The sequence below is a fragment of the Notothenia coriiceps genome, unplaced genomic scaffold (assembly GCF_000735185.1).
Source record: "Notothenia coriiceps isolate Sejong01 unplaced genomic scaffold, NC01 NC01_scaffold00007803, whole genome shotgun sequence".
Lineage (NCBI taxonomy): Eukaryota > Metazoa > Chordata > Actinopteri > Perciformes > Nototheniidae > Notothenia > Notothenia coriiceps.
The window spans coordinates 29,614-42,748 of NW_011340504.1; the positions used below are offsets into that span (position 1 = coordinate 29,614).

At 38.0% G+C, this 13,135-nt stretch overlaps 1 protein-coding gene across 1 annotated transcript in view; it reads right to left on the reverse strand.

Moving 5' to 3' along the window:
• The window catches only part of LOC104944285 (arf-GAP with coiled-coil, ANK repeat and PH domain-containing protein 3-like), a gene marked incomplete at its 5' end in the record, with an annotated part of 21,612 nt that overhangs the window by 5,977 nt on the left and 2,500 nt on the right, over positions 1-13,135 (reverse strand). The window contains 9 exons of the mRNA XM_010769801.1: positions 4,603-4,664; positions 5,908-6,018; positions 6,593-6,702; positions 7,702-7,916; positions 8,648-8,746; positions 9,499-9,588; positions 10,567-10,784; positions 10,864-10,958; positions 11,815-11,884. Of these exons, the coding sequence (XP_010768103.1) occupies positions 4,603-4,664; positions 5,908-6,018; positions 6,593-6,702; positions 7,702-7,916; positions 8,648-8,746; positions 9,499-9,588; positions 10,567-10,784; positions 10,864-10,958; positions 11,815-11,884 (1,070 nt within the window). The remainder of the gene's footprint in view (positions 1-4,602; positions 4,665-5,907; positions 6,019-6,592; positions 6,703-7,701; positions 7,917-8,647; positions 8,747-9,498; positions 9,589-10,566; positions 10,785-10,863; positions 10,959-11,814; positions 11,885-13,135) is intronic.

Consider the following 13,135-nt stretch of genomic DNA (forward strand, 5'->3'; position numbering starts at 1 on the left):
AAAATGTAATCATAAGAAATGAAGCTGCAGATAGAGCCATAAGAAATGAATGCAACTGATTATTTAATGTTTAATGTTGTTTTATAGGCAATAATTTAAGCTTTGTTAGTTCCAGGTTTAATATGTGCAATAAGTTCATTTCAATACGTTTTGCAATAAACATTGAACCAGTCCGGCCCTCGACTAGAACCCATTTTTTTATTTTGACCCACTGTGTATTTGAGTTTGACCCCCCTGTTTTAGAGGAATAGTACATGAATTAGTCTTTTGCTAATTCTTTGGGCGAAAAATGCAGCAAAAGTTCATTTTTGGCCACATTTTCTTGCTACAGTTTGTTTGCTGTTCCAAACTCCCTCTGGAGGGAACTTTGGAATTCTACCCTTTGCAGACCATTGACATGCACAAAAACCTTTATAACACTCTCCAGGAAAGGGAAACCCTAAAAGGCATAATAAGGTCTCTTTAAGCGTAAAAAAATGCATTAATTGAAATACTTAAGTTAACATTTTCTTATATTTTCTTGCAACTATATAGTGTTATATACACCGTTGTATAATTACTATACAGTGCTTATAAATACTCAAAAATAAAAACATTCAAACTCAAATCATGCTGTGGAAACCAGATATACTGATTCATTGTTAGTGCAGTTCATGATGTGTGTTAGTGCTGTTACATGCAGTGAAAGGTTGCAAAAGAAAAGAAGCAAGAAGCAAAAGGAGAGGACAGATTTTAGTCACATCTTCCATTTATTTTACTTTTAGAAGACACTGGGAGGGGTTATTGAGCAAAGAGAAGGAATCAAAACCAAACATAAGTAGCAGTTAGTGTTAATATGCACAGGAAAGTTCTTACAATATTCAAAGAAATGAACAGTTAACAGTCAGAGACAGAAAAGATACAAGAAAGTTAAAAATTGCATGTTAGAAGCAAGCAGTTAAAGTGTTAATAGTTTTTTTGTTTATATACACAACAGTCAGCAGACACATCGTACTGTACAACACATAATCCTTCAATGGCTTGGATTTTCAAAGTGCTTTCATTTGTTCACTGACAAGCAAGAAAAGGAAGTGAGCTGCTCCATTTGTCAGCGCTACGTCTCTGCTACGCGGCTAATACCTGTGTGTGTCTTCGCAAACTTAAGTTAGGGACTGTATGACAATTATTAGGGGGGTAGGAGTAAGAAAAGTCGTTTTTCCCTTTCAAAGTCAACACAAAACGTACATTAGTTTCAATGGAATCAATGCGTTTTAGTGGGTTCATTCGTGAGACAGGAGAGCATTTGCATAAATATCTCAGCTTGAGTTCAACTTTGGTGAACTGTTGCTCGCAAAATGTTGATATCATGTTCTTTATTAAGAGAACAGGGCTCATACTGAAGCTTATTAGACATGTTGCACCATCAACTCTGATTTAAACTCCTTTGTTGGAGTCAAAAGGCTGCCTCAAAAATAATTGGTTGCACACAGTAATGAGACAGGAATCTTATTCTCCTATTAGCGACTGAGCTAACGAGCCGCTAAGTGAGAGATGGCAAGTGATGTTTTTTTTCTTCCGATCTGGTCTTTTATGGAATGAAATAATATAAAATCGTGGTAAAGAAAATGTCAGCAGTTAGCTCTCCCTTGCCATGTACTATTGTAACTGGGCCTTTATTTAATCATTTTCTTGCGGGATTTAGTATAAAATGCATTTTCAGCACAAACCAATGTTATACTGTTAAGCAGTGACTCTGATCATACTTAGATTCATGGTTTAGAAATGTGTTTCGCTTGATTACAAAGCTCAATAAAAGGTTCAGCCAACCACCCAATTATTGGTCATACAGTCCCTTTGGATTCATGGCCGACCATAAGAAAGAAAAAGGTCATGTAAAAGAAGAACACACTTGCTGGCACTCTGAGAAACTGTCTGTGGTCTTTGGTTAACCAAACCTCAACAGTCCATAGCATCTGTCAAAGACGAGCAACATCTTTGGGGAAAATATTTGTCTTTAAGCTAATTTACCTCAAGACAACACGAGAAATCAAGTTCTGGATCACTGCTACTTACTGTAGGTTATCAAAAGAGTGAAACAAAGAGTAATCGACAGACTTTGCTTCATTTCAGAGCGTAAACGGGATGATTAAATAAAGTTTTTTGCACTATCCAGCCAACGTAAGAGAGGGGCGTTCAGTCCGTTTATTATTATCTATTTCTGTCATGAATGTCATTCCATGCACTGTTGGCAGTATATAATATGGACATCAACATTATCCAACAATATTAAAATGTCAAATATTCACTTACACTGGGCACACATGTAAACAAAAGCAACAGGAAGATCTGGGCTACAGCCACCCATGCATTATAAACAAAGAACAAATCTAATGTGTGCTTAATCGTGATGCTTTAGAACACAATGATCAGACATTTGAACATATAAATACTGTTTATAAACAATAATACTTGTTAGTTTAATGTGATTTATAAAAAAAAAGTCCATCTTACACTGCAGTTTGTACTCCAAGAGATGATATATTATCGAGTGTTGGCTCTCTTTTTTCACCATGAGAATATAATACTGGAGCTGTGTGTGTGTGTGTGTGTGTGTGTGTGTGTGTGTGTGTGTGTGTGTGTGAGTGTGTGCGCGCACTCAGCAAAATAATATCTACCAAAATATATCCAGCTTAAAAAAATACTTTGATTATCTGTACTGAAATCATCATTGCACTATTGCTCTGGATGCTTTGTCTTGATTAAAAGCATTATAACTTATTCCTAAAGAGAACACGAAACTAGATTGAAATCACTGTTGGTAAGAAAAAGTGCATAATTCTGCTTTTAATAAATCATAAAAGCTTTGTAAGAGGAATGATCTTTCTTCAGTGATCTTCTACTCTCAGTCACAGTTATCTCAGCCTCACAGTTTCCCCTCAAAATGCAAACACAAGACTAGCTTTCATCATAAACACACAAACTACTGATCCTCAGGTTATTCAAACTGAACAGATCTCAGATTGAATCGCTCATGAACAGGCAGTGGTGGAATGTAACAAAGTACATTTACTCGAGTACTTTTCTAAAGTACAGTTTTACCTGAGTATTCCCAGTTTATGCTGCTTTACTTCGGTACATTTTAGAAGCCAATATTGTACTTTTTACTCCGCTACATTTCTCTGACAGCTTTTAGATACTAGTTACTTTTAAGATTTAGATTATTAGCTAATATAAAATATTCATGTGTTATTAAATAGGCTTTGACATATAAATATATACCAAGCTATCCAGCAGAAGTGTATCATTCCCAATATCCTTTACCAGCTGTGGTAAACAAACAAACAAACATCAATAATCATAATCCAGTTACTTAATATAACTCAATGGGCGAATATGCATAGGGAGTACTTTTACTTTGGTACTTTAAGTATATTTAGATGCCGATAGTTTTGTACTTCTAACGGATTTTTTTAACAATTTGATATTGCTGTTTTTTAAGTAAAACATCGGAGTAGTTTTTCCACCACTGTGAACAGGCAATGAATTGATTGTTCTTTCCTCTATGAGACACATTTTAGAGTTAACAGGGGGTCCAGCCGCTTATTCCTGAAGTAATTTCTCCCACTCTGTATTCCCATTTCAATTTGAAGGACACAATATCCCCTAAAGGATTAAGCCACGACCACCAGTTAGAATTATCTCCGTTTCGTTTTTGAGAAATTATCTTTTGTCCATCCTTTCTGTCAAGCAAACAGCTCTTAATACTACACTACCCATGAGCCTCAGCTACCAATACCGGGCTAAAGAGACAAAAGAGAGCGATAGAGAATTTGAAATGCTTCATCATTTTAAATGGAAACAAATGATGGGTCCATAGCGGCTGAAATCATCTAAAAAGGGATTCCAAAAATAAAAAGCGAGCTAAAAGCAAATCTGATTTGAGCTCTGTGATTGGATGTTTCTTGCGTAGTTAACTTTGACCCAAAAGTTGTATATTTTTTCCACATTTTACATAAGAACTGTACTGATGATTTAAGCAGGATGTTAGTGCTGATCGACGCGTCAGAAGTCGTCCCTTTTGATTGCATGTTAGTCAGAACAAAAGCGCCCGAAATATCTGAAATCTGATGAAATAAACGTAGACTTGTTTGTAAAAGCAAACCGTGGCAGGCCTTTGGTTCAGAGCACACTGTAGCATTGAAACACTCAAATATGACTATCTGTGGTTTGTTGACAGTAGTGCTGCTGGACGTCTCTGACCCTGCCCTGGCAGTGATTTCTCCACCATGTTGTGTTAATGCTGTGTTCATGTTCTGAATTAAATCTGACACCATTAGAGGAGGTTAATACTGAGTTAGTGGGTGATCCTAAGTGATAATCGGACTGCGATTGTTTAAAGTCAGTAGTGTATGTTTTCTGATGTAGAGAGGAAGGTAGTCTAGTGAGGAAACAAGTGAAGGAAACACCTGCTTGTTGTTGTGTGTGTTCTGGCACCCCCTGCACTGCTTTTACTGTCGTTTGAACCTGAGTTCTGATCCTAGCACTCGGCTATAGTGAGACAGATAAACTCCTGAATGCACTTCTTATACTGCTGCTCAGTGGGGCTGCTGATTGGGTAATGACCTGGCTGTCCAAAGGGTCCCTCCGACTCCCGCATCTCCTCGTTCATCCGGGCCAGACGCAGCCTGGAGATACAGAGGAAAGGGTGTTAAAACGATCAAAGCTGGAGAGTGAAAATGGTACGGTCTGCTTTGTACACCTTTTTTGAGTTACATATAAAGAAACAAACACAAACAACAAAACAGCACTGCTCCTACGGGCTATCTCAACTGGGTATACATGTTTCCAATATTTCACGGAAAACACAGCCTGAAGTTAAGAAAGAAAGTGTGTTAAAATCCATCATAGCTGGAGTGTAAAGCAATAAAAAGTGTTTTTATATAAATGATTATAAAATGGTGTGTAATTGAAAGGTTTGTGTACACCCATCTTACATATTTAATTTACATTTTGAGGGGAAAATAAAGAAACATTTAATATTTGGACGCATTTTTTGAATAAAGTTTGTGCCACACTTCTCCGAAAAGTTATCTGCATCTTAAAGCGCGTTTACATTGTTTGAATATTTCACTGTAAACACAGCCTGAAGATCTATTTGTTTATTCCACACATGGCAATTATTATAAAACAAACCAAGTACACTTTAAGCCGTTTTTATAGTAGAAAAAAGGTCTTGGATAAGAAGGAAGGGCTGTTCATCTTAAGCCCCGAGCCTGTTTTTCAGGTTTCAGGCTCGAAAATGACATTCCCAGAACAAATGACCATATCTTCCCTTCTAAAAGGGTTCTGTTAATAATCTTTTTTGTCAAAGTAAAATATTTTGTACTTATAGTGAAAACTAACCTTGGATGATGGGTTAGTAGACTAAAAGCTTTAGGAATCCAAAGTACAACATATAATAAGTACCCTGTATCAAGATTGATGGAAAACAAGTGATATTTGACCTTTTTAGACATTTAGCAAAAAAAAACTCTTCTGGGGCCATTTGGGTGGATTTTCCTTATCTCTGGCCCCCCCTTGCTCGATTTTGACATGTGACATCTCTTTCTGACCTTTAGAGCCAATAGAATCGAAGGGGAATCGTCCCGCACACACTCATGTTAAAAAAAAAAGTTGACGCTCGGGGCTAATTCAGAGGCTCACTGTTAGCATTGTGTGTTTTTTTAGATAAAAAAACAAAAAAAAAAACAGTTAAATGAGTTGTTTCCCGTTATATGGATATAAAAATATTCATAGTTTATTAAATATTAAGGTTCCTTAGATGTGGTTTCCTGCAAATGACGCGATTTCGGCGGCTTAAGAGGTTTTTAAATCCATCAAAGATGAAAGGGGTTAAAAGAAAGATTGAATGTATAAAAATGAACATACAGTGTGACTATATCCGCGTTGGCTTGTTGAACAGCTATACTCAAAGGGTCCTGGCCATCTTCATCTTCATCGTTCTGAGTCGCTCCTCTTTTCAGGAATAAACACACCTGCCTGGAAAAACCAGAGAAACAGAGATCATTACAGCAAACACACATTCAGACAGATCGAATGACATTAAGAAATATAAATAAGATATTGCAAAAGACAAGTGACAATTTGTGAATTTAAAACGCAGATATAACTTCAGGAGATTAGCAGATGTTATGTCTGTTATGAACAAATATTAAAACAGCAACACAACATAATTCACATATTAAAAGCCAGTCTGAAGATTTAAAAGACTACATTTCCCACGGCGCCAGCAATTTAAGAGACACAGATGTGGGCAACCTGTGTAGAAGACACTGTCGAGACACGGGTTTTTAACAGTTACATTACACAACGTAAAAGAAAGAAAGACGATTTATTTTGTTTATTATTTTATTAGAATTTTGCAGCTTTTGTTTTGATTGATATAATATGAGAGGCTTTAAAAAGGATGTGTGAGTGATAGAGATATTATCATGTCCTATAGTAGGTAAGGTAATGATTATGAGTATGATACTGGACATGCCTAACTGTGCATTCAATAAAGCAACATGATCAATGTTATTCTGAAGTGGGTCATTTTGCCCCTCTGACTCACCCCGTGTGTCCCAGATACGTGGCGTGGTGCAGCGGGCCCCTCCCCCTCGCGTCCCGCTGGTTGACGTCAGCAGCGTTCTGCAGCAGGAACTCACAGGCGATCAGTGAACCCTGAAATAACATCACAACAGCCGTTAGCTTCATGCTGACAACCAGGCATTGATCTGGGGGGGGGAGAAAAACAGATATGCAACACACTCCCAGCTGCTGATGGGAGTTTCTCACACCGGAGCAATTTTTGACCATTTTGAAGGGGATTTCACCTTAAATAGTTAATAATTGAATGATGTTTTTGTTTAAAGTAATTTCATTCAACTTTTACGAGTCTCATATTTGTTTTAGTAATATTTACAATGTTGTATTGTACCAAGATATATGGGTATCTATAACTTTATCACAGTTGTAAGTGAGGTGCAAGTCTCATCACAATCAAACTTTCCCTTTTTGTCATATTCACGTTTGAATGTTCAATAATGATTTTGTTGTCATTTGTTGGATTATTTATTTCTTTAAATTACCTAGAATTAATTATTTATGTCATAATGATGAGTTAAATGCATCTATTAGACATACAACGGAATAGCCCTCCATTCGAAATATTTTCCGTATTGTCAAAAGCTCTTTTTTAGATTTTGCCTATCTTACTTTGTTTAACATCTGGAGGTCGATGTGGATCTGTTTTGACCAACTCTCTACACTCAGAATGACCAAAACACAGAGCTATATACAGTAGGAAATATTTCCATTTAACCATAATCCTATAAACTGGTCCTTTAAAGGAGCATTCACAACAATTTAATAAAGATTTTTTTAAATAATGGTCAAAAGAGTTTGAGATATCCTGACTGTTATTCTCTATTAAAGGTCAAGCTAAAAAAATTATGCATCCTACATTTCCCACAATGCAACCTTACTTTAGACTACAAAATGTACATTGCATTTCACCATATCCAACTGGTCAAAGCCAACCAACTTGTAGCAGGTTGAGAACCGCTCATGACTGACCTTCATGTGTGTAAGAGCTTTAAGATTCTTATTCTGTCACTGAACGTTCACTATATATCACAGCCGGGCGTCTCCTGTGTGACTCATTCAGCTCATCTGACTCACCCCGATGACGGCCTGGATGAGGGGCGTCTTCCCTTCGTCTTCGTCGTTCACCAGGTTGACGTCGGCCCCGTGAGCGAGCGCTTCAGCCATGATGGGCAGGTTTCGGGCTTTGGAGGCTTTGCAGAGCAGCGCCCCGGGGGGCAGCTCCCTGAGGTCCTCGGGGTCTGACGTCTCAGGCTCCGCCTCCCCGCTCGAGTCCTCCGACACCTCGCACTCTGAGGAGAGGGGGAGGGGAGTGTGAATTTATTTCATATTCTCATATCCAAAATACCATCTGATACCTCTCCCTTTATCAAGATTTCTTACATTTATAAAAAATAAACAGAAATATTTAGAATTAACCAGAGGAACAGGAAACTATAAATATAGTAAAAGTCAAATTAAATATCCCATGCTTATTTATTGTCTTATAGAATCATTAGGGAGGTCTTACTTAATCAGATTTACATATACCTTCACTAATAAATATTGTGTTTAACATAGAAATATATATTTTTAAAACTATTATCTTTTTGAAGTTCAAAATGAGATAATATTATTCAAAAATAAATCCCATAATGTCCTGTAGTTACACAGTTTTCAGGTATGTTTTCATAAAAGATGTTTTTAGTGGAATAACAAGAAGCAGTGTAAATACATTTTGAAATGTAGCAAAAAAAGACCTACTGTAACCGGGTAGCATTTATGAATGACTTTAAATTATACTTCTTTTACCATATTTACAAAAACAAAAACTTTTTTCCAGTTAAACAGTTAAATGATTTTTCCAAAAAGCTATTCCAGGTAAAACAGAAACAAAATTCCTTTGAGAAAGAGCACAGATCTTACAATAAGTGTTAAGGCACTTTTTCTGCTCTGCCACATCAGTTGAAGGAAAATCAAAAAACAGAAGTTGATTCAAAACCCTTCATCGACATCAGAAAGTGATTCCTCTCCGTGGACTCACCCTCGGTGACGCTGCCCACCACCGATCCGAACACCAGGATGTCCGAGCTGCCGTCGGTGCTTCCTCCCAAACCGCTGTCACTGCTGAGGCCTGCGGGACCAGGAGGCGCCACAACACGGACACATTACTTACTCCGTCTCTTTCTCACTCATCAATACAGTTTAAAGGTCACCTATTATGCAAAATCCACGTCTTCATGTCTCTTCTACATCAAATGTCTCTTCTACATCAACATGTGTCCCCTCTTCTTCATGTCTCTTCTACATCAACATGTGTCCCCTCTTCTTCATGTCTCTTCTACATCAACATGTGTCCCCTCTTCTTCATGTCTCTTCTACATCAACATGTGTCCCCTCTTCGAAAGAGACTCTGAAAGTTTCAGGAACAAAGATTCTCTCTCTTTTTGTCCTGATCCATTTCTATAAAAATGAGCTGATCAGATTTTGGCCACTTTATGATGTCATAACTATGTTTTGGCTTGTGTAACCATTAGCCAATCAGCAACCAAGGTAACCCCCCCCCCCCCCTTATCACCTGAATCTCCTCCTAGAGCACCATTAAGTTCTTTTTAACCAAATCTCTCTCAGAGGGGCGTGGGGAGGGGCTCCTTATTTTCATCTAAAGTAACAGACAGAGAATCAGCACTTTGGAAACAGGGCTGAAACAGAGGGGATTATGGGTAATGCTGCAATGATCTGTTTGGTGTTTGGAGCCAAACACTTCAGAGACATGTTCTGTATCTGAGACCTATAATAAAGTAATGAAAAACATTATAATAGGGGACCTTTAAAGGAATACAGTTTCTGGATGCTACTGTTCATGGTAGAGAGATTGCATCGTGACTCGCTTACTTCGAGGCCCAGATCCCGTGTCAAAGTATGAGAAGAGAGAGTCGAGCTCATCGGGACAAAACAGAGATTCTCTTCTGAACTTAGCAGCGGCTGAAAGACAAACACAGGAAACTTGTAAGAACAAAGAAGAACATGTATCAGACAAACTTAAAACAGCTGGAGCCACATCTTTAAAGCTTCTGTATGTCACCATTTAGCGAGAGCTGGCACCATTATGCAAAATGGCTGCTACTGTTTTTAATACATTCATGTCTTTGTGTTTGACCACATTATGACAGAGAAGGAGTGTTTTTGATGCAAATTGAGGCAATTAGCTGGAGGGTGTTGAAGTAAGTAAGTAATCGCCTTCATAAGCCGTGTGACACAGCAGCTGCTGCAAATCCAACTGATCGTGTTGATGAATCGGCTAATCAGCGGACGGAGCTACAATAACGGCGTAAAGAAGTGGAATTCTTTACCGAATTATTTAAAGGGCTGAAAGAACTTTTTTATGTTTAAGAAAATGTATAAAGAAAGCGTAATTAATTAGACAGTATGAACTTCTGATTGTGTTTGGTTTTATGTTTCAGTATTTGTAAGCAACTGTGACTGAAAGAATATTGCTTTTATTTCACTTTTTTTTTTAATGGTTATTTCCTTTATTTAAGGGGCAGGTCAAATAAAAAGTTCTTCTCCCTGTGCCTTTCCACCATGCGCTATAACATAATAGCAACCAGTATCAGTGTACATGTTTTGTTTTTAAATAACTGCCATGTGTGGAACAAACAAATAAATAAACAACTCACTTCCTGTTGTTTTAAAACACTACATTATTGAGTGTTCTTGCATTTTAATGTGTGAGTTTTTCTTATACCTCGGGACTGTGGGAAACAGTATTTCGATCTTTCTGTGTGTACAAACATATTTTGAGATTGACAATAAAGTTGACTTTGACCTTCATGAACCTGTCTCTATCACCACATGGGGTATTTTTGCAAAACCCCTATTCCACTGGTTGCCATGTTTCAGCGTGCCATGTTTTTTTTGACCATCCAGTGAGGCTCCAGAGACAGAGACTCTCGGAAGTACCTGAGGAGAGGGTGGACGGGGAGATGCTTCCTATGTCGTGTCGATACCTCCGCCGTGTTTTAGGAACCGTGGTGGCGCTGTTGTGCCTCCGACACTTCTTCACGCTCCACCTCCGCTCCGACTTCCTCTCTCCGTTGATGAGGATCTCTGTGGAGCACAGCTTCTTCAGGAATTTCCTCTCCACGTACTTTGATTTAATCCAAGCCTCCTTCTCCTGCCTGCAACGGACCAAACACCAAAATTATAGCACGCTACATTTGAATACATTTGATTAAGCTGTATTTTAGGACTTCCTACCTTGAACTGGTCGGTAATGGTTTCTTTAGACCTTGTTCTTGGTATGAGCCTTCGTAGATGTGGTTGATGACACTGTTCCCAAGCTCACACATTAACTACAAACCAAAGACAAGGAGACATTAATGGTGTCCTTATTAAGACTGATTGTTTAGAGCAGTTCGACATTTTAGGAAATTAGTTTATTTGCTTTCCTGAGTAAAACGAGAAGATTGGTAATCTCTACAACTAGAGCTACAGCTCAAAGATGTTTAGCTTAGTGTAGCATGCATATTGGCATATGAACGCATTATATCCCCTTTGTTTCATTGGTGTGGTTGTTTTTAACTTTTATGAACCCAAGCTAGCTGTTTCAACCTTTTAAATGGCTTTTATGCTAGGCTAAACTGTCTTAGTGTCTTAGTATATTAAAGGTAGGGTAGGTAAGAATGGAGAAACCAGCTCGAATGCGCTAGAATTTGAAAGTACGCAGCCGAAAAAAATCTGCCCCTTCCTTCAGACTTCCTTACAGAGCCCCTCCTCCAACACACACGAACGCGCACATGACCAATGAGGGCACGAGATAAGTTTGTGCACAGATGGAAGGCTGACAGGCAGGTAGGCCATCCAGTTATTTCAGCCGGGCCGGCTCAGATGATTGGTCGTGCTTTTTACAACGCCACGGCTTTTTTTAATGTATTTATTGTCAAAGCACTAATGATATTCATTGCTATCGGGATGTTAAGAGCATTCCATGGGATATAACAACAAGTGTTTCTGAAGTGAATTACCTACCCCACCTTTAAGCTAAGAAAAGCTAAACTAAGCTAGGCTAAGCAAACAGTCTCCTTGGTGTAGCTTCAAAATCAAATAATAATTTCCCCCAAAATGTCTGACTATTCATTAAGGAATTTGGTAATAGTTAAGAACAACAACTACCTAATTCTTGCACGAAACTGCTAAGACAAACTGTACCTTTAATAATTCTGGTTCCCATGAGTCCAGTGTGAGAGAGCGAACCTTCGAACAGTGAACTCCCAGACTCCTGCAACAACAAAAGTGTTTATGTTTAAAAAAACAAAGTAATTATGTTCTGTAGTCAAAGAATTTAGAGGAGAAAGTGCAGTAATTTAACTAGTTTGTGACTTAAGGGAAGAGGTTGCCTAACACAGGAGAACAAGAGAATATAAATATAGATTATAGGAACATTTTAATAAAAATAGGAAAAAGTAGTATGGAAAATTGAGCATATATATTATACTTAACATTTATCATATCATTTTAGTTTTCAATATGTGTATAACCCTACCATCCGCAAAGATTAGAAAACACCAAAACATTTAAGACAAAACTATAAAACATAGAAAAAGACAAAAGGAAAAAAAATAACACATGCTTTTAGTTTGAAATGTAATTCTCTCTGACATTATGCACCAATACATACAAGTAAACTCCTTCTGTGTATAAAACTACTTTGTAAACCGCATATAGATTCTAATTAACGTTTTTTATTATAATTGTTCCAACAGATGAATCATACACTTTGTTGACGGTCTCTGAATAGCTGCGGGGATCTAACATCAGATGAGTTTTATCCGGAGGGAAATGAGAGAAGCTAATGTCATGCAAATCACAGAGTTCCACACATGAAGCTGTTTGGTATCCAGGCAACAGTGGCACAGTCACAACAAAAACAAAAAGACTGACGCTGTGTTTCTCCCTCTGCATTGTAACAAGACGTCTGATCTCACTGAGAGACGAACATGAATATTCAACAGGTGGGATTACATCAGCGGTGGTCATTTCAAAATATAAACGCACACACAACTCCAGAGGGATTTCTATTCAAGCCAGGAGTGTGACGTAACAGAACATGAGATCTGTCGGAGGGTCTGACAGGAAATGAAATAATAATTTAGCTATTTTTCACTGAAACTCGTCTTTATCTTCTCACTTAATCTTATTCCCTGATCCTATAAGCAACGTATCACACTGTAACCCCTTCAACAGTGTGTGTGTGTGTGTGTGTGTGTGTGTGTGTGTGTGTGTGTGTGTGTGTGTGTGTGTGTGTGGCCTAGCATTACTATACTTGTGGGGACCTACATCTGTTTACAAAGAATGGAGGTCCCCATGAGGGGAATCATTCATTTTAGGGTGAAGACTTGGTAAGGGTTAGGCATGTGTTTGTTATGGTTAGGATCAGGATAAGGCTCCAGGAAACGCATGTAAGTCAATGTAATGTCCCCTGAAGTGATGTATACATGGTGTGTGTGTGTGTGTGTGTGTGTGTGTGTGT